Source organism: Hippopotamus amphibius, chromosome 2 (assembly GCF_030028045.1).
Source record: "Hippopotamus amphibius kiboko isolate mHipAmp2 chromosome 2, mHipAmp2.hap2, whole genome shotgun sequence".
NCBI classification, from domain to species: domain Eukaryota; kingdom Metazoa; phylum Chordata; class Mammalia; order Artiodactyla; family Hippopotamidae; genus Hippopotamus; species Hippopotamus amphibius.
Genome location: NC_080187.1, coordinates 107498670 through 107520578, shown reverse-complemented (window position 1 = coordinate 107520578; position 21909 = coordinate 107498670). Strand labels below are relative to the sequence as shown.

Sequence of the window (21909 nt, the reverse complement as noted above, 5' to 3'; positions counted from 1 at the left end):
GAGGGACATACCATGTTCCTGGATTGGAAGAATCCACATCGTGAAAATGACTGTACTACCCAAAGCAATTTACAGATTTAATGCAATCCCGATCAAATTACCAATGGCATTTTTCACAGAACTAGAACAAGAAATCTTACGATTTGTATGGAAACGCAAAAGACCCCGAATAGCCAAAGCAATCTTGAGAAGGAAAAATGGAGTTGGTGGAATCAGGCTTCCTGACTTCAAACTATACTACAAGGCCATAGTGATCAAGACAGTATGGTACTGGCACAAAAATAGAAAGGAAGATCAATGGAATAGAATAGAGAACTCAGAAGTAAGCCCAAACACATATGGGCACCTTATCTTTGACAAAGGAGCACGAGTATACAATGGAAAAAAGACAGCCTCTTCAATAAGTGGTGCTGGGAAAATTGGACAGCAACATGTAAAAGAATGAACTTAGAACACTTCCTAACACCATACACAAAAATCAACTCCAAATGGATTAAAGACCTACATGTAAGGCCAGACACTATAAAACTCCTAGAGGAAAACATAGGCAGAACACTCTTTGACATCCATCAAAGCAACATCCTTTTTGACCCACCTCCTAGAATCATGGAAATAAAATCAAGAATAAACACATGGGACCTCATGAAACTTAAAAGCTTTTGCACAGCAAAAGAAACCATAAACAAGACTAAAAGGCAACCATCAGAATGGGAAAAAATAATTGCCTATGAAACAACGGACAAAGGATTAACCTCCAAAATGTACAAGCAGCTCATGCAGCTTCATACCAAAAAAGCAAATAACCCAATCCACAAATGGGCAGAAGACCTAAATAGACATTTCTCCAAAGAAGACATACAGATGGCCAACAAACACATGAAAAGATGCTCCACATCACTAATCATCAGAGAAATGCAAGTCAAAGCCACAATGAGGTATCACCTCACACCAATCAGAATGGCCATCATCACAAAGTCTGGAAACAACAAATGTTGGAGAGGGTGTGGAGAAAAGGGAACTCTCCTGCACTGTTGGTGGGACTGTAAGTTGGTACAGCCACTATGGAAAACAGTTTGGAGGTTCCTTAAAAAACTACAAATAGAACTACCATATGATCCAGTAATCCCACTCCTGGGCATATACCCAAAGAAAACCATAATCCCAAAAGAAACTTGTACCATAATGTTTATTGCAGCACTATTTACAATAGCCAGGACATGGAAGCAACCGAAATGCCCATCAACAAATGAATGGATACAGAAGATGTGGCATATATATACAATGGAATATTACTCAGCTATAAAAAGGGATGAGATGGAGCTATATGTAATGAGGTGGATAGAACTACAATCTGTCATACATAGTGAAGTAAGTCAGAAAGAGAAGGACAAATATTGTATGCTAACTCACATATACGGAATCTAAAAATGGTACTGATGAACTCAGTGACAAGAACAAGGAAGCAGATACAGAGAATGGACTGGAGAACTCGAGGTATGGGAGGGGGCGGGGGGTGAAGGGGAAACTGAGAAGAAGCGAGAGAGTAGCACAGACATATATATACTACCAACTGTAAAATAGTCAGTGGGAAGTTGTTGTATAACAAAGGGAGTCCAACTCGAGGATGGAAGATGCCTTAGAGGACTGGGGCAGGGAGGGTGGGGGGGACTCGAGGGGGGGGCGTCAAGGAAGGGAGGGAATTTTTTTAAAAATTTAAAAAAAACTAGAAAAAATAAATAAATAAATAAAAAATAAATAAAAGATACATGTACCTCTATGTTCACAGCAGCCAAGACACGGAAGTGACCTAAATGTCCACTGACAGAGGAATGGATAAAGAAGATGTAGTACATATATACAATGGAATATTACTCAGCCTTCAAAAAGAATTACATAATGCCATTTACAGCAACATGGATGGACCTAGAGATGATCACACTAAGTGAAGTCAGAAAGAGAACAACAAATACCATATGATATCAGTTAAACATGGAATCTAAAATACAACACAAATGAACATATCTACAAAACAGAAACAGGCTCACGGACATAGAGAACAGACTGCTGGTTGCCAAGGGTGGTGGGGGAGGGAAGAAGTGAGAATTGGCTGTTAGCAGATGCAAACTATTATATACAGAATGGATAAAGAACAAGGTCCTACTGTAGACCACAGGAAACGATATCCAATATCCTGGGATAAACCATAATGGCAGAGAATATGAAAAAGAATGAATATATAACTGAATCGCTTTGCTTTACAGCAGAGATTAACACAATATTGTAAATCAACTATACTTCAACAGAGTTAAAAAAACAAAACAAAGAAGGTGTTTGGGAAAGATCAACACAACCATGGGTAGCTAATTCCTGTTAGATCCACTTCCCTTTCCTCTGTGTCAGAGTGACAATGTGTGTGGGGGATGGGAGATAACATCACATACTTTAACTTGTATAAGGCTTCTGATTCAATTCAGCAGAACAGTCTTTCTAATAAAGTAGGAAAACATGATTTCTAGACCTCCGTGGTGGGGGTCACACAAATGTTTTGAGGGCCACCCTCCAGAGAGGATCCGGTGACAGTGGAGTTTCCCCAGCCTCTGGTAACACTTTCGTAGCTGGCTTAGGTCGTGGAGAACAAATTTGATTAAGGGCACCAGAAGTACAAGTGTGGTGAGGTCTCTCTCTTACGAAGACAAAAGGGTCCAAGTGGACCTGGAGTTCTGGAATCTGAACTTCAAGCTCATCAAGATGTAGTTCCTGAACTGAACACCCACTACGTTTGCAACTGTAAAGGACAGAAAAGAGACATAAAATACAAGAGTCCCACTCTAAAGTAACGCATACCTTGGTACAGGAGACAAAATAAAACATCATTAATTAGAGAATAGTCAAATACCAAGCGTGAGCAGAGAATACGCAAAAATAAACGTAATTAACACGTTAAGTACGTGTTTAAGATGAACGGTCCATATACGGCAATTCTCTTACAGAAACAGCATTTGGGATGGACCATTTTCAGTTCCAATGGACGGTCACTGACTCTACTGTGAGGATTACGGAAACAGGAGGTGCTTTAATCAGGAAGGTACTAAAAACTAAGTGCTCAAATAAGAGATGGGAGGAAACCAAACTTTCAGGAACAGAAAATCTGAGAGCCCAGGCAAAGGCTGAATCAGCAATGCAGGGAGTTATCTTTAAAGATACACAAGGAGCATCGCCCTCAGGGGACCTCCCTTCACAGCACAAGGCTCTATCCCACCCAGAACTTCTTGACCAGGCTCAGGGCTCTTCTGGACCGGAACCCAAGCACAGGGAGAAGCTGGCGGGCAACCAAATGAGAGTGAATAAAACGACTGAAACATGAGGAAATGGGTCCTAAGAGGACACATAAAGGAAGTGCAGTATTTAGGCCAGATAAGGGATGGCCGGGGAGGTGGCCAGCCCCGTACAGGGAGCGCTTCTTTCCCGTTAGGGATGGGACCAGAGGAATGTGATTAAACTGCAAGGACAGGGGTTTGTATTTGATACAAAAAAAAATAAGAACTCCCTGGCTATGAAGACTGTGAGGCTCTGGAATAAGTTACCAACAAGCTTCCGAAATGTCCTTTTCAAAAGACTTTAAAACACAGTAGACGACCATCTTCATAAAATGCTCCCTCAGTGGCCTTTCTTCCCCTACAAAGGCAGGAAGTGAATATTTTGACTATAAATAGAAGCTCCATTTAAAAAAAAACAAACATCCAAACTTATTAAAAGTTGAAGCACAGCAAGGCTCTTCACTGTTGCTGCATTTTCAAAATTCATCAGAAAGTTACCAGCTACATAAATGCACTTACTTAGCCAGACATGGTCTAGTCACATAAAAAAGCGATCAGCGGCTCTAGATAGGAGATATAAAAATAATCAAAACATGGATAAACTGACCAGAGTATCTATCTAAAAACATCACGTGGGTGCTCCGGAAGCAGGGGCGGGAATGCGTGAGGGGGTAAACAAAAATCGGCCACAAGGAATAAAACACACACACATTCTATGTGCAGCACCCATGAAAGGACCCGTGTGAGGGCAATGTAATCTTTCCTAAGTCCAATTTTTGAAAATTAGACCCAATACAAAGCACACCTAGTCTCCTGGACAGAAGTCTTAAGAAGCTAAGACTTTTCAAAACTATGCCAAAGAAGAAAATCAAAAGACAAGTGTTTTCAATTATTTCAGCTATTATTTCCCCATGTCATCAAAGAGAGAGACAGGGAGGGAGGGAAGGAGGGAGGAAGAGAAAACAGTCACGGCTGGTCAGCACATAAGGAATTCCATGGCCACTTGGGCCACAGGAGCAGGAGGAGGAGGAGGGAGGGACAGGAGGTCCCCTGGCTCCTTCCACAGCTGAGGCCCCAGTCCACACTCGGCTGGTAGAAGAACCAGGACGCAACCAGATTTGGCATCATCTGTAGTCACTAACTCATGAACAGCTTGTGAACCTAAAGTTTAAACTGCCTGTTTAAAACAGAACCAAATGTCCGATGACATGAACATTACAAATGTCAATTAATTAAATCACATTCCACAAGCCTGCATGGGCCTGGAGATAGATACACATACACACACACACATACATATATATCCAAAGTTTACTTCACAATGTAACTGACACAGGGCACTAAGAGCTCTCACTTCTGCAAAGAGGACCAGAAGACACCCTCACTGCTGAGCATCGCAGGTCCGGGCACTGGAGAGCGGACCCCTCTGGTTCCACAAATGAAGAAGTCAGGCTAAGGATGGTGCTGAGAGCCACACAGGTAACAAGAAGCAGAGAAGGGTCTGCCTGGCGCCAAACACCCTGCCTGTTCCTCCCCGTTACATTCTCTCAGAGCTAGAATCAGTTCCCACATCTCCCCCACTGGTCTGAAGGAGCCTCTGCTTCCTCTGGCATCTCCCAGCCCTGGATGAAGCCCCCACTGCCCTCAGCTCGCAGCCCATATGGCCCCGCTGCCCCAGACGCTCTGCGCTGCCTCCTGTTGACTTTGCAAAACTATCAGCAGCATCCCTCTGCACTCCCAACCCCAAGAGTCCCTGTGTGCAGAATCAAGCCCACGGTCACCCTCGCTGCCCTCCCCACCCAGGCTTGTCTGACCCCAGAGAAGCTCAGCTACTTCTCACCCCCGCTTTCAGCATACACACGCCGCCCACCAGCTGCCAGAGAGAAAGGGACAGCACGGCAGTTAGACGGGCTCAGGCCCCTTGCAAGGGCAGCACACCTGGATGTGGGGACACTCCGTCTCCAGCCATGGGGGTTTCAGGCAGCGGGATGAGTCCACACGTAGGACAGCGGGAGCTCGTTCCACACAGAGGCGGCCCAGCAAGCATATCAGCCCAAAGTTGGGCTCCCGGCTGCCCCCGCCTTCCTGCTCTGCCTCCCTGCTGAACGCCCACCCCACCCTATCGTCCATTTCAGGGTCCCTGTGGCAGGCAGTGCCTCCAGGGGACCCTGACTAGATGCCAGGGTCTGGGGGTGACTCTGGGGCACATTTCATGTCACCACATCCAGACGATACAGCGACACCAGCTTTAGCCTGTCCTACATGCTCACTACCAAAGCTGGCCTTGGGTTGGGAGACAATGTCAAAACTTTCAGGGCTGCACAGGAACTCAGATACAGAAATCCCTCGTTTTAGAAAAGAGGAAGTGCTGGCCTGTGGAAGAGAAATTATTGGGTGCAAGTCTCAAGGCCAGGACTAACACCAGGGTTCCACCACTTCGCCACCACACAGGTGGCCCTCAAGTCACACTTCCTGCGTTCTCACACCTCGTTCAGGGAGACCAGAGCTTTTGGTGCCACAGCTGGGCTCCCCTGGACTTTGTAAACATTTCACACTGTTAGCTGATGATGACCTTCAACTAACACTTCAGTTTCAGCAAAATCACTACCTTTGTACAACAGAGTTTGGGCTTTCCACATCTTCTAATATTTTGGACTTGTCCTAAAAATAAGTAGAAAACAGAAAAATGAAAGTGCTAATAATAGTATGTACTATGAAATACATAGCAAACGAAAGTAATTAGACTGACCAAAAATGGCAAATGTATTTAGCCTCAAAGACTTAAGCTCTTCAATTGTGCTCAACTGAAGGGGAGAAAAAGTAAAAACATATGAAATGTTGGAAATAATATATTAAAGAGTGTGTTTAAAAGACAAACTCAACCAAGGGAAAAAAACAGACATTTGCTAACTATGTCACTTTCAATGAGCTGAGCAAATAAAAATTTAAGGTTTGCGGTTTCACTTATATATGTTGTTTAATCTATGTGTGTAATGTGTTAAAGAACTTTCAAAGTTCTTTAAAGATAGATGTTTAAGAACTAAGCACTTCCTCCCGAGAGTAGCACTGACATATATACACTACCAAAGGTAAAATAGCCAGCTAGTGGGAAGCTGCTGCAGAGCACAGGGAGATCAACTTGATGCTTGGAGATGACCTAGAGGGGTGGGATAGGGAGGGGATATGGGGATATATGTATACATATAGTTGATTCACTTTGTTGTACAGCAGAAACTAACACAACATTGTAAAGCAATTATACTCAAAGATGAAAAAAAAAAAAGAAAAAGAAACCTAAGCAGTTATATAATTAAGAGTGTTAGAAGATGTTTAGCTCTATAGGAATTTAATCTCCTCATAAGAAATCTAATACTCAACCTTTCAGCCTTTAGTGTCCAAACGTCCTTCCAGGAAACTTACACCGATGCCAAGGCTGCTGGTACCCACACTGAGGTTCTGCTCTGTTGCTGTTGCACTATTTGTGGGGGCGGGGGTCCTTCACATGAATTACAACCAGGTATGGAGCCCCTACAGCAAACTTGCATTTCATCCTGGGCAATTCTCACTACATTTTAAAATAATGAAAATTCACCCCCGTTCATCCACTGCTGAAGTATAAACAGTGAACATACAGTGTTTCTAAAGGATTTTTGTCCTTGGAAAAAATACTGAGAGGAATTTTTACTTCCTTAGGCAAACAGAAGAAAGTTCAGACTTGACAGGCCACGCCTTTCTGCACTATATTTCATGCAACTTAACAACTCACGTGCACACCCTGCGTACTGCTGCCTTTTCCCACGTTTCACAAGTCAAATAATGTACTACTTAACTTCCACCACCAGCCACGTGGACCGGCGCCTCCATCCCCTTCCCTGCTACCCTCAGGAGCCCACACGAGGGCTGTCTTTGAAGCGGCTGTGTCTGCAGCTTTGCATCTGCCAGCCTTCAGGGGCCAGTGCTCCATCCTCCGGACAGGGCACAGGCGCGGACTTGGGCAAGGATGGCGGGGTCACAAAGAGGGTGGTTGGGGCTCACAACTTTTTTTTACTTTTTATTGGAGTCGAGTTGATTTACAATGTTGTGTTAGTCAGGCGTACAGCACAGTGAATCAGCTACGCGTATACACAGATCCACTCTTTAGATTCTTTTCCCGTATAGAATACTTCCCGTTACAGAATATTGAGTAGAGTTCCCTATGCTATACGGTAGGTCCTTATTAGTTACAAGTTCTTTTTTCAGGGTCACTACTCTCAGAAGTCTCTGAAATTTAAAAAAAAAAAAAGCGAGGAGATTAAACGCACTCTATATGACAAAAGCTTCGGGAGGATGAGGTCCGAGTTCCACCGTGAGGGAGCCTCACCAGCAAAGCTGTTTCCAAGTGTAACATTCCTACCACAGGACACTGTGCTGCTGCGGAGAGGCCACCTGACGCACACCCGAGTGGTACCCGAGTCCTTGCCATCCTGTGCACGCTGTGCAGTGTCCCCACCACAGGCAGGCGGGACCCGTGATACTGCGCATCCCACACCCTCGATGCCCTGTGTCCCGCACCCACCCGGCTGCGGGAGACAGATGTGGGTGGACACAGACAGAAGGCCCCATGAAGAGGACCCGGAGAAGTGTGTCCACAAGCCGAGGACAGCAGGGTCTGCTGGGGACCCCCCAGAAGCCCGGAGAGGCCGGCGGCTCTGCCCACACCTGGATTTCAGATTCTGTCCCCAGAACGTCTGCTGTTCTCAACCACCCGGTTGGGGGTACTTTCTTACAGCAGCCACAGGAAACTGATACACATTCAACAAGCCTCTCCTGGGTGAGTACCATGTGCCAGACACCACGAAGGTTCTCAAGAGTCAAAGGTGAACCAAACTCAGCCACCCTTGCCCCAGGCCCTGCATGGAGCTTCGGGTCCTAAGGTTCTGCATTTCTGTGAAGAAAGAGAGCCCGGAGCAGCTGAGCTGCAGCTGCCACAACTTCGACCTCCACCCCCGTCCCACAGCCACACTCAGGAAGGGCCGGGCCTGCCCACCGCCACCGCACGGGGTCCACCTGCCCCATTTTATCAGAACCAGGGACAGTGAGACGAATGGAGCCCCGCTAGTTACACTGAGGAAAGCTTCCCATGCTGCAACAGCATGAGGACCCGAGGACATGGTTAAGGGGAGGAGGCAGGGAGCAGACGGGCCTGGGGTGGCGGCCAGCTCCATCCTGATGGCCGGGGGCCTCTCCAGCTACCCTTCCCATGTCTATAAAACGGGAATGCCTTCCTGTGCATCAATGAGAGCAGACGGGAAGCTCTGAGAGAGATGCCATTTCAGAGGAAACCTCAAATTGCAGAACAGCCGTATAACATGATCCTATGTCTATTCAGTTTTCTTGGGGGGCAAACACACCAAAAAACCTCTGCACAGTGGTCACCTCTGGAGATCAGGCACACAGATTACAAGTCTTGCTTCTTCTCCTTTACATACTTCTCTACCACAAATTTCTTACTATGAGCATATATTATCTTTAATTTTTTAAATGGAGAGAAAAACACGCTATAGTCAATTAAAAAGCACGAAGCATGATAATTCAGTGAGTTGTACACTCACAATTTGTACACTCTTCTGTATGTATAGCATACCTCAATAAACAGGTGTCTTCTTTTTAACGAGGTGGGTGTATGTGTTCAGACATGACAAAATTTCCCAGATATATTCTAGTCATCAGAGCATGGAATTCCACTTATGTAAAGAACCAAAACAACCAGATACATACACATATAAACATATGAGATATAGAAGGACACACATTATACTTCCATAGTGGTGAATTTTTTCTTTTTACAGCCAGCATGTTTTTAGGAACTCATTTTGCAATTTACATTTTTTAATTTCTGAAGAACAATAGTCCTTAACTGCAAAGGGTTGTCAGAGATTTACATGGTAAAAGTTACATGATACGAATGTGATACAAAAGAGGCTCATTCAGCATTTCTCTGTGGTACACAGACTCCCTGCCCACCCCAGCCCTGAGCCCCCCTGCCCGCCTGACTCAGGAACACCGCAGCGGTCAGGGTTGGGGTGAACACGAGGACGAGCAGGAGTCAAAGATGAGATGATACATAAATAAGAAGAGGTCACGAATGTCTGCAACACAGTGTGTGGCAAAAATAAACAACACCTTTTTCTCTTTTGACTTAGCCACTCGGAAACATCAAAACCTCCCCTCATCCAAACCACCACCTAAACGTCTTGCTTGTTAGCTCCAGGAAGGATGGTTCCCTCCGCCCACAACCCCCCCATGCGGAGACAGCAACCCTATTGGGGAGAGGGGAGAGGTCCTGCCCACTGTCCCCCACCTCCTCCACCCTCCGATCAGACGGCCAACCCGGGGCCACGACCCTCCTCACAGGGACGGTCCTGCATCTCATCCCACGGTTTGGGGCCTCACTCCCTGCTGCCCTGCTCGCCGCTTCTCGTGCGCTCGGCCTCCTCTAGCTGTGCACGGTCCCCGCCGCACACGCGCCCACGCGCACCGCTCCCGGGGGACCCGCCCCCGCCCCGCGCTCCTCCTGCTCCCGCCCTTCGGTGATGCCTCGGACAACGCGAGTCCAGCGAGGCGCCCTGGCCAGACTCCAGGCTCCACTGGCAGGAGAGCTTGTGAAGGAAAGCTCGCTCCTCTCGCGCCCTCGGCTCCACAGCCCCGCGTGTCTGCTGACCGCGCCGCGGGCCTCGTGCCGGTTACACGCCAACAGAGAGCCCTGCGGGCAGCAGGGGTGGCAGAGACTGAAGGTCCCCTCGAGGTGACTCCGCATCCAAAGGTGCAGAGGCCTGACCCCCGGCCCCCGCAGGCCTGCAGGACCAGCCCTGCTGGCGCACAGGGGACGGAGGGGACCGAGGCCACGCGGGGCTGACCTGCAGGAGCTCGGCCACCCTAACACAGGCCCACAGATGGGCAGCTCAACCACAGACATTTACCTCCTCATTCCGGAGGCTGCACACCTGAGACCAAGGTGTGGGCAGTGCTGGCTCCTCCTGGGGCCTCCCCTGTCCCCACAGGGTCTCCCCTCTAGGCCGGTCTGCATCCTGATCTCTTCTTACAAGCACCCCAGTCAGACTGTGGCTGGGGATCCACCCACATGAGCTCGTTTCACCTTAACCATCTCTTCAAAGGTGCCACCCCTGGGGCACAGTCACACCCTGAGGAGCTGGGGGATAGGACTTCAACTTATCAGCCTGGGGGACACAAGTCAGCCCCTCACAGTCAGCTCCAGGGAGAGCGGGAGCTGGAACCAGGGAGGGAGGAAAGCTCATCTGTGCCCCCTTTTCTTTCCCCATCTCCCAGTCCTCTGATGTCAAGCTCCAACAATTTCTGTCCTGAGCCTGACGGTCATCTCAGTCCCGGGGACCGTTCCTTCTGGCATCAAGTGCAGGACACTGACCACTATGGCCACGCGGCCCTGGGTGGCTCCTGGCACCTGGCCTGGCATGGCACCAGAGGCCTCGTCCTAGGTCACCACCCCGTCCCCTGGTTTGTGCTCACACCCTGTCCTCACTTCCTCCCGGGAGCTCTGCCTCATCTGGCCGTAGGTCAGGGCCTCTGGAATACTCTGCCCCTTTTCCCGCCAGCCCCTCTCAACTAATTAATACATCTCACCCTCAAGACTTCAGCTCAAATGCCACAGCCTCAAGAAGCTTGTGAACACGAACACACACACACACACACACACACACACACACACACACACACACACGGCCTCTGCCTCTTCCTCTCCCAAGCTCCCAGCCTAACACTTAGCACCTGTAATGCCTCCCTGCGCTGTTCTCATGCTATTCCAGGCAGTCTCTCCCACCAGAATGACACACAAGTTCACCAGCAGAATCTGCACGTGGTTTGCACAGCACTACCTATCCAGCAGCTAGCGCAGTGCCAGGCACCTAGTAAGTGCTCGGTAAGTATTTGCTAGATAAAGGAAAGAATACATGAAGTGCAAGTTAGTGTAAATCAGGGTCATGTGATCAATGTTTGCTGAATACGCTCACTCTGAGGGAGCAGCGTGTGAAATCATTAAGTAACAACACCTAGACAGACAGATACACACACAGGTATCAAACCTGGAACCAGTGGAACCACACCTAGGAAAAGAAATTTATTCCATTAGGTCATAATTCTATAGGAATTACTCAAACATGTTGTCCATATCTAACTTTGCATATACTTATATATGTGAAATCCATCTTCTGCAGGTATTTTTCAGTTCGTGGAAACAGGTATCTACAGCCAGCCCCCTCCCTGAAGCTCATCCTACTGGTCAACTTTGGCCCCAAACCAGCAGGGATTCTTTACCTGGAGTAAAGAGCTGGCGGCTTCCTGTGGTAACGCCAACCCTTTTCCATTTGCTCCTTCATATGAAGCAGGAAAACACTAAAATTCTGGGAACAAGACGTGTAACATGTTGGAAATGTTCATATCTGCTGATAACACCCAGTCTCCCTGAGGTACGCAGGTGAGGAAGCCACGTGGCCACGATCTAACGGAACGTGGAACACGACCAATAACTCAACAGCATCGCACGTGTTATCAGCACCAGCTTCCACCACAAGTGGAAACAGGCTCTCACATCCCCCAGGTCGAGTCAGAACAGCTGAGGATCTGGGATTCATGATGGCTTTCACCTCAGGACACCCCAGAGGCTGGCTAACAACTCACTGGGTCTCACTTTTAAAAAAGGAGCAATTTCTAGTCTGGGGCTAGCAGATGCAAACTAGTATATATAGGATGGATAAACAACTAGGTCCTACTGTAGAGCACGGGAACAACATTCAATATCCTGGGATAAACCATAATGGCAAAGAAGGTATATGTACGCATAACTGAATCACTTTGCTGTGCAGCAGAAATTAACACAGCACCGTAAATCAACATAAATAAATTTTAAAAATAACATAAAGTGAAAAATAAAAAGAGCGTTTTCTGAAATGTATGTATCTTTCAGGTGCTTGGGCTGTTTGTGTAGCCATGGTTGTTTTGAATAATTCAAAGTAAAAGGTACCAGTAACTGCTAATGAGAAATTATTTTAGACCAGAGGGGGGAAAAGTCCCTTTTACAACCCACATTACTGAATAATTTTGTTTGTTTGTTGTTTCGTCCTCCACTCTCAGTGCCCTGCCCCCAAAGTAACAGACATCATCTCCTGCTTTTATTGGCCTCAACTGCTTTATCCAAGTTAGAAGGCCTCAAGCTCAGTTAAACTTCTTGGCAAGTAATTCTTCTCACGTTAAAGAAGAAACATGAAGTAAATTAGGAAAATCATATCAGCCAGAAAAATAATCCTGACATCATTAAAATCCCAAAATAATGTACCTAAGAAAAGTGAAGCTCAACTTTGGGAGGTGAGCAATTCAAACAAGTGACCACTCCAGCATCGCATCGTCAGTTTCTATGTCAGAAAGAAAACTTAAAATTCAAAGGAGGTTGAGCTGAATGCTTGAGCCCTTTTCTTAAATTCCTTTGTGTCAGTAACCAAACATTCACCGCATTCCTCACAACAGGTAAGGCAACATGTCAACAACTGAGACACTTCTATTCACAGCCAGAAGCTAGGCCTCTCCAGTCTAATTAACAAGGAAACAAAATCCCTCCAAGGAAGCAAATCTACTCCCTCATTAAGCCAGACAGACCTGGGTTGGGTGTCTCAGAAACGATCAACTTGATCGCTGGTTCTGAGGTTGAAATATTCATGAGTTCACAGATGCTAATCATGTAAACTCCATTAAAACAGGGAAATCTAAGAAAGCCCTATAAGCAGACCAATTTCATAATTAGGAAGGTTCAAATATGCAAAGAAAAGCTCCAGAACCCAAAGTTCTCACTATCCTCAAAAAAAAAAAAAAAGAAAAATTAAATATGATGCAAAAGAAATCTGATAGCCTGGGGATAAAACTGTTTTCCAGTGATTAAAGCACTTTACATACTTTATGTCCAGTGACGTAAATTCTTACATCATTTGTAAAAGATGAACTTGACAAGGAAGGAAAGTATTGGTTATGAGGGAGGCATCCCTACAGCTCCCCAAGAGCCACATCTGGTGAGTTTACACTATTTAATGCCACCCCAAAGGGTTATTCCTACCTCACATGAAAAAGTCAATTTTGAGTGTTTACTACGAATATTTGAAAAAAAATATTCTTATCCAGATTAACTGTTCTTTGAAAATGGATTCTCTCGGTTTGGCCAATTATCAAAATCGTTTCTTCCGACAAAAATGGAATTGCTATAATTATCTAATGTCCATAACGATGTTTTAGGTTTATAAAAATGAGAAAAGCATGTCTTCTTGGGGTGCCGTCACCTGCAACACAATTTAGATTTCTTCAACATACCAGACCTTCTAGAAATTTCAATTGTGGTAACTGTCCGGATATTTAGCCTCACTTGAAATTACTTCAGTCTAAACCCAAAACCCAAGAAAAATCTTTCTGATGGAAACATGTCATTTCACTCCCTGTAAAACCCAACATAAAGCTAGATCCTCTGCTAGATTCTCTTAGCACGGCTCTCAATGACATTTTGTTGCTACAGCAACAAAACTCTGCTACCTGTGGCCACGATTTGTTAAGAATTCCTCCAACCAGACAATTCTGTGCTGTGCATTCACAAAACAAACAGAACGGCTCCAAGCCACACAACATCAAAGCTCCACTTCCTACTTACGATCTACCCACACACACACTTATAACATGTATACATATACGCGCACATACATACATACTCAAGGCTCTCCCAACGCCATCCAAAAGGTAAAACCACACCAAATTTCCACCTTAAACTCAGCATAAAAAAACTGCTGTGTTTTAGATTTCATTGAATAATTGCACCTGTTTCCCAAGATTTATCTTAAACAGTAATAGAGGCCCTCCGTCCGAGAGAGCATTTTCAAAACAAGAAAATTTATTATTTATATCCAAAAAGAAAAAAACAATTCCTGAGGCATAATTTCCTATGTTCCAATAACGTGACTTCTTTAGCCATGAGCCAATCTACAAAACATCCAGAGAATAAAGACCACACGCAGCCACCAGCACCCTCAGCCGCCGCACTGCCTCTGCAGGCTACTCACCCTCACCGGGGGGCTCCAGGCCTGCGCCCGAGGCTGCTGTCCACTCTGGGAGCTCGGTAGATCTTTCGAGCCACAATTGGCCACAGCGCTGCTCTGAGCCCTTGAGGCATTTGTGCAGTGGGTGCCACCACCCCCCGTGGGGCCGGGTTTCCAAGGCCTCTGCTTGATGCCGTCCAGAAGTCGGACCAGCAGGATGTTGCTTGGAAGCTGCTCCACACCCGAGCCAACCAGAGTCCTGCACTCGGGACACCTGAGTTCGTTCCGGGACCCAACGATGCCCAGCAGACAGCGTTTGCAGAACGTGTGCTGACAAGGCAAAACCTTGGCGGAGGCATCCAGCCGCTCCAGACACACGGGACACTCCAGAAGGTCCAGCAGGGCCGACTCGTCCATCTTCCTCTAGTTCACGTGGGAAACGGTCCAACCACACGTGGCACACCTGTGCGCAGCCCTGAGAGTGGCTCATGTAACATCCATGTCAGACGCTACTCTGGGGTGGCCAGGGAGGAGGAAGAAAAGACAGAAAAGTATGATCATCTGGGGAAAAGGCTCCGAGACCAGCCAGGAACCAAAAAGCACACAAAAGTGCTTCCTCTGAAGAGTGCAGCTTTGCTTTACAATATGGGGCCTGAACTCCAGAGTCAACAATTTAAAACAAAATAGGCTTTTTAAGCAATTCAGAATGAATCCGTAAAGATATCTAATTCACTGTGCAGAAACAGCTACGAAGTACCATTCAGGACTCCTGCCATAAACAGTATTTATGAAATGCAATAAGAACATAATTTCTTCAGCTCTCTGCTGCCTTAATAAAGTCCTCAACTTACCTGGGAAGCTGAAAGTGGCAAATAAACGTTTCCTCCACCTGAAATTCCTTTTAAATCTAACCAAGTACTTAAGCCACTTTGGTGGTTAAGAAACCACGCCTCATGTGATTCCTTGTGGCAAATGATCCCAATATTAAATACATATGTTTCTTCGCTGGTCTTAAAAATAGAACTGTTTAATCTTGCCCAACAAAACGAGCTCAAGGTTGACAATTCTAAACGACACACTAAAGATGTGCCTGAGAGCAGCTCAAATATAAAAGCACCCTTTAGGGTAGCGGTTGCCAAACTCGGAAACGATTTCTGAACGGCCTGTGCTAATCCCATTCAGAAAATCTGGCAAAATTATCACCCAAAGAATTTGAGAATGGAATGCTGGCCTGAGAACCGAGAGCTTAATATGAAAATGGGGCCATTCAGGAAAAAGCGTTCAAACCAGAGCCTGCACTGCTCTCCTCGACCCCCAGTTAAGTGTAGACGTGCCCAGGAGAACCGGGTGGCGGTGTGGACGTGGGCAGGAACCGCTGCCCCTGACGGTGGGGCGGGGGCCGGACCTCCCCTCTGCTCTCCGCAGGAACTGCGGGCCCGCGTGGACGCCGGGCCAGATGCCGGGGGGCCGCCAGCGTAGACGCGCCCACGGCCAGGGGCGGGGGAGCCGCCCTTGCAGACGCCGGGGCCAGGTGCTGGGGCCAGGTGCCAGGGGCCGCCCGCGTAGACACCCCGAGGCCAGGTGCCGGGAGCCGCCCGCGTAGGCACCCCAGGGCTGGTGCCGGGAGCCGCTCGCGTAGACGCTCCCCGGGGCTGGTGCAGGGGCCGCCCGCAGAGACACCCCCGGCTGGTGCAGGGGGCCGCCCGCATAGCCCCCGAGCCGGGGCCGGCGGCCGGGAGGCCGGGGCCGGGCCGGGTGGGTCCCCCGCACCGCCTGGCCGCCGCCCCGGGCCCGGCCGGGCAGGAGCCCCGAGCCCGCGGGAAGTTTCAGGGGCTCAGGACCGCCGGCAGCCCAGCGTCTCCAGGTCCGCCCGCCGTGCGCCCGGGCGCGCGCCGCCGCCGCAGTGACCGAGGCCGAGCCGCCCGGCTCCAACCCGGCCCCGGGGGCGCGGGGCTCGGGCCGGGGGCGGGTCCTACCTCCGCGCGGCGCCCTCTTTGTCCGCACGCCCCGCGCTCTCCCGCTCGCCGGCCTCGGACGCCGCGGTCGCTCCGGGCTCCGCTCGCCGCCCGCGCGCTCCCGCCGCCGCCGCCTGCCCGGCCCGGGGGAGGGGGAGGGGAGGGGAGGGGCGAGGAGGGAGGGGGAGGAGCAGGGGAGGAGAAGGAGGGCGGAGGGCGGAGAGGGAGGAGGAGGAGCAGAGGAGGCCGCCCGCGCCGCAGCGCCTACCCGGGTCCAGGGTGGGTCCCGAGGGGGGACGGGGGAGGAGAAGCGAGCGGCCGCGGCCGAGGCTGGGAGGGCGGCCGAGGGGGCACGCGCTGGCCGCAGAGGAGCCGCCCGGCCCCCCGGACGGAGACCTGGGTGCGAGCCTCGGGACCCGGCCCAGCACCCGGAAGGCGGGGTCGACGGGAAGCCCGGCCCGGAGCCCCGCCCTGCCCGCCCCGGACCCGGGGGTCAGCCTAGCCCGGGGCCTGCGCGGCCCGAACCGGCCCCGCGGCCTCTGAGCGCCCTCCCCGACCCCGCACACACCTGTAAAGCAGGAGTCACACACCTGTAAACCGAAAGATCCTTTGGAAGAACACAATCCCACAGGTTTGGAGGTTTGTTTCTCAGGCTCAGTTTAGAGGGCAAACAAGTTAAAATTTTGTCAGTGATCTCAAAATTGTCATTTTATTTGCATTTACTATCCACTTAAAAACTTTTCCCAAATGCCCTTCCTCAAAGGTGTGCAGAAAATAAGGAGAAACGGGGACAGATACCCCTTTGCAAGAAACCGCTGCTGGACCTCCAACCAGCCTGACCCTTCGAAGGGAGTCGGTGATCATCTAGTCTCCAGCAGAGGCCACAGAGAAACCACTGCAGACAAATGAGAATCCCCTGAATAAGAAAAAGCTGGGACACTACAGCTGTAGCTCCCTCGCTGGGTGCAGTCACCTGCTCAACATTTGAGATGCGGTCATCTCGTCCTCGCTGCAACCCTGTCGTCTTCCCTCCTTAGCTTTGTGCTAATGGATGAACAGGCGGACAGTCGTACTGTATGAATACCAGAAAGGATAGCCCACTTCCCTCCATTAGAAGTGAGCAAATACGTATACAGAGAATGAAAGAACAAGGTCCTACTGTAGAGTGCAGAGAACTATACTCAGTATCCTGGGATTAGCCGTAATGGAAAAGAATATAAAATTAAAGTATATATATGTATAACTGAATCACTTTGCTGTACAGCAGAAATTAACACAACATTGTAATTCAACTATGCTTCTATTTTAACATATCGATTTTAAAAAGTGGGCAAATACACATGCATTTGAGTTGAGAAAGACAAGGGGAGAATTGATCAGAATAGAGCATTTTTAATCCAATAATCCACCAACAAGTCACTCTGAAAGTTACTTCTTAGTCTATAAACTTTTGCACCTGCAATCAGGCAGATGAAGGGAAGACTGATTGGAAGGTGACAGTCAGTGAACAGATAAACATGATTATATGCCTTTTACAGTTATTAAAACCAAAACTCAAATAGGTTCACTCATCACAATAAGCCACGTGGGACTGTGACTCAACCTCATGTCTGAATTTCAAGTCCAGTCTTCTTCCCACCATCCCAAGGACCTCTTTCACAGGTCATCTCAGGCAAACCTGAGTGCCCTGTGTGTCCTCCGAGGGAAAGCCAACACTTAACCGGGTAGTGACTCTGGAGACCAAGGGACATTTTCGCTTTATTTTATTCTTATTTTGGTTGCCCATCTGTGTGTATTTAGAGAACAGTACACAAGGTCCTGGGTGGAATGGTCCAGCTTTTGAAACTCTAGATCAGAAAATGCTTTGACACACCCATTATCAAAGACCTGGAAACTGCATCCAGGATTCCAGGATGGAAGAAGCTCACACATCCCATGAGTATCACCTGGGACACGGCTCCGTTCTTTCAACATCCCCGCTGCTCATTCACTCTATTTTTTAGAGCATGACTCTTTTATTAGCTTTAATTACTCCAACTGTACAATGAAGTTTTAGGCAAATGACTTGAACTCCTTGAGCCATCTTCCCTCTGTCAAATGGTGAAAAAAATCATACCTTTCCTAGACTGTTGTTGAGGAGTCTATGAGACAGTGCACCTGTCTGTTGTAACCTGTACATCTCTTTATCAAGCCAAGAATTACCTGGGAAAAGTTATACTAGGTAAAATCCTTTCTTCCCAGGCTCTTTAAAAAGTCTGCAGCAACACTAATAATTGCAAAATCCTGTCAAGAGAATACTATAGGTGAAGGGAGAGCTGGGGAATGAAAAACATGTTCATCTGACCATTTCTGGGAACTGAACCTGAAGGAAAGAATGTACACATGATATACTCATGGCCCCTGTGACTTTGGGCAGATACGTGAAAAATAAACACACCCTGACATGATAATGATAGCTTGGATTTATACAGTTCTTATCCAACCGAGACTTCAAAGTGCTTTCCTAAATGCTATCTCATTCATCTTCTCAGCATCCTTCTGAAGCGGTGAAGACAGATATAATCAACCCCATGTTGTAGAAGGGGAAAGATGAGGTGTCGAGAAGTTACTGCTCGTAGTGATGACGTCCTGACACAAATTAGACTTCTCAGTTCCCAGTACAGAGTGCTCTTTGGTAAGCTCTGGTTCTGGGCCTGCACATGCGTGTACACACGTGTGTCTGATCATCACCTTCAAGTTAGCTCCTCCTCCAACCCTCCTACACTGGGAGTGCAGTGGGATTGTAAAATGGTGTAGCTGCTGTGGAAAACAGTATAGAGGTTTCTCAAGACACTAAAAATAGAACTACCATATGACTCAGCAATTCCATGCTTGGGTATTTATCGGAAAAAAGAAATGAAAACCCTAATTAGAAAAGAGACATGCACCCTAATGTTCACAGCAGCACTATTTACAATAGCCAAGACATGGAAGGACCCTAAGTGTCCACTGACAGATGAATGGATAAAGAGGATGTGATATATATATTTACATATATAATGGGATATATAAAATGGAATATTATTATGATATAATATAATATTGTATTATATAGTATATATAATGGAATATATAATAGAATATTAATAGAATATTCTATATTATAATATATTTTATATATTACATATAATGGAATATTACTCAGCCATAAAAAAGAATGAAACAATGCCATTTGCAGCAACATGGATGGACTTGGAGGGTATTATGCTAAGTGAAGTAAGTCAGAGAAAGACAAACACTGCATGATATCACATGTGGAATCTGAAAAATACAACCAACTAGTGAATATAATGAAAAAGCAACAGACTCACTGACACAGAGAACAAACTAGTGGTTATCAGTGGGGAGAGGGAAAGGGGGAAGGGCAAGATAGGGGTGGGGGGTTAAGAGGTACAAACTATTAGGGATTAAATAAGCTGCAAGGATGTCTTGTACAACACAGGGAATACAGCCAGTATTTTATAGTAACTGTAAAAGGAGTATAAACTTTAAAAGTTGTGAATCACTATATTGTACACCCATAACTTATATGTTGTACATCAACTATACTTCAATAAAAAAATTAGAAGCTGTGACCAGCCCTATTTAAAATTAAAATGAATCAAAATTCAGTGATGTGTGATGAGAAACATTGGAAAGACATAAACTATTTCTTCCAACATAAATACATTAAAAAATCAAGTGTTGTGCACCATTAGTTACCACCTCAGAAAGTTAAAGAAAAGAAACTTACAAAATATTTATGTTTTGGTAATTCCACAAGAACATAACAACCAAAGAGGCACTTTGGAAATCATCCAGGTGAGGCAAAGCTGTGCTTGCTCTGTTTATTATTACTGTGTTAACAATTCTAATCTATGTTTATTGATATTTAACGACAAAATGAAAAACCTACATAAATTTTTCAACAACACATATTTGTGCAATTTCCCAGAAATTTCACACTTGATTTTAAGTTTTGTGGTTAAACAAAAAGCTTGTAGCATCTTCCCTAGCGGTCCAGGGGTTAAGAACCCGCCTTCCAATGCAGGGGACACAGGTTCAGTCTGTGGTCAAAGAATAAGATCCCACATGCCTCGGAGCAACTACGCCAGCGCACCACAACTACTGAGCACATGAGCCACAACTAGAGAGCAGCCCACGCACCACAACGAAGAGCCCGTGTGCCACAACTAAGACCCGACGTAGCCAAAAATTAAATAAATAAATAAATATTTTTTAAAAAAGAAAAACCTTGTAAGATGTATTTGTTAAAAGTAACTTCATTTAGGGACTTCCCTGGTGGCGCAGTGGTTAAGAGCCTGTGCTCCCAGTGCAGGGGGCCCGGGTTCAATCTCTGGTCAGGGAACTAGACCCCACATGCACGCTGCAACTAAGGAGCCAGCAAGCAGCAACTAAGCAGTCCTCGAGCTGCAACTAAGGAGCCTGCCTGCTGCAACTGAGACCCAGCACAATTAAATAAATAAATATTTTTAAAAAAATAACTCCATTTGATTCGTAATAAATATTTATCATAGAAAAAAAAACCTAATTCCTGCTCCAGTTACCACAATATTGGTAAATAGCAGCATGATTTATCTATCCGGGGTTTAAACCAGGAACCCAGGGGTCATTGTGATTTCTCCCTTTTCCTCTTCACCTCTCTCCATTCACAAGTTTGCCAGCTACCCCTCCCCCAATATATTTCAGTTTCTACCCACTTACTTTGCCTTCTTTACACCTTTCTTTCAGCCGTCATCGACCTTGGCCTCTGCCCCTCCTCACCAGCCTCTCTGCCTCCACTCCTGCCCTTCACAGTCTGCCGTGGACGTAGTAACATTCAGAGCAAGCTGCAAAAAACACACAACATCACGTCAGTGCCTTGCTGAAAACTCATCAATTTCTTCCCACCACAATTGGAATGAAAGTTGAACACCTTGCACATCTGACAAGCCCCCGCGTCACCTGGCCCATGGGTCAGCATGTTTTGTACCCATGTCACTCCTGTTATCTATACAGTACTTTTCACAGGCGAAGCTTTCATTCCTTACTTATGGCCTGTCTCCCTCACCTGAATACAAGCTTCTTGAAGAGGACCTGGGCTGTCTTCTTCACCATAGGATCCTTGACAGCCAGCCCACAGTGGGAACCAGAGGATAATTCTCGAATAAGGAATGAATCGAGTAAGAGGTTGTACGTACTGCCATCCCAAAGCTATAAATACATTTACTACTTCACGACCCTATACACAGGAAGTCAGGCAGATGGTGTTCCAACTTCCATTGAGTCTTTCTTACGATTGATCAATCAATATGTTTTTATATAGAAAATGAGGACAGGTGGTTCTTCCTCATGTTTCACAGGGAAGCTGTAGAAAGAGCCAAAGGCCAGCTCTGTAAGCCAGAACATAAATGTGATGCTGGTTTGTCTTCATTTTAGGTCTCAGCTAATGGTGTCACCATCACCCTAATTCCCTGAGGAAGCAAGAAAATGCAGAGCTGTCTTCACTCCTCCCACACCTCCCATCCAGACAGGTGATCC

At 47.0% G+C, this 21909-nt stretch overlaps 1 protein-coding gene across 2 annotated transcripts in view; it reads right to left on the bottom strand.

Annotated features, from left to right (window-relative positions):
- SH3RF1 (SH3 domain containing ring finger 1) overlaps window positions 1-16508 on the bottom strand; it is a 162520-nt gene extending 146012 nt beyond the window's left edge. For both annotated transcript variants that reach the window (XM_057722044.1, XM_057722045.1), the window contains exons 1-2: window positions 16372-16508; window positions 14420-14909 (exon numbers count right to left, since the gene is read on the bottom strand). In XM_057722044.1, the coding sequence (XP_057578027.1) occupies window positions 14420-14812 (393 nt within the window). In that variant the 5' untranslated portion in view covers window positions 14813-14909; window positions 16372-16508. The remainder of the gene's footprint in view (window positions 1-14419; window positions 14910-16371) is intronic.
- Window positions 16509-21909: the final 5401 nt, after the last annotated feature.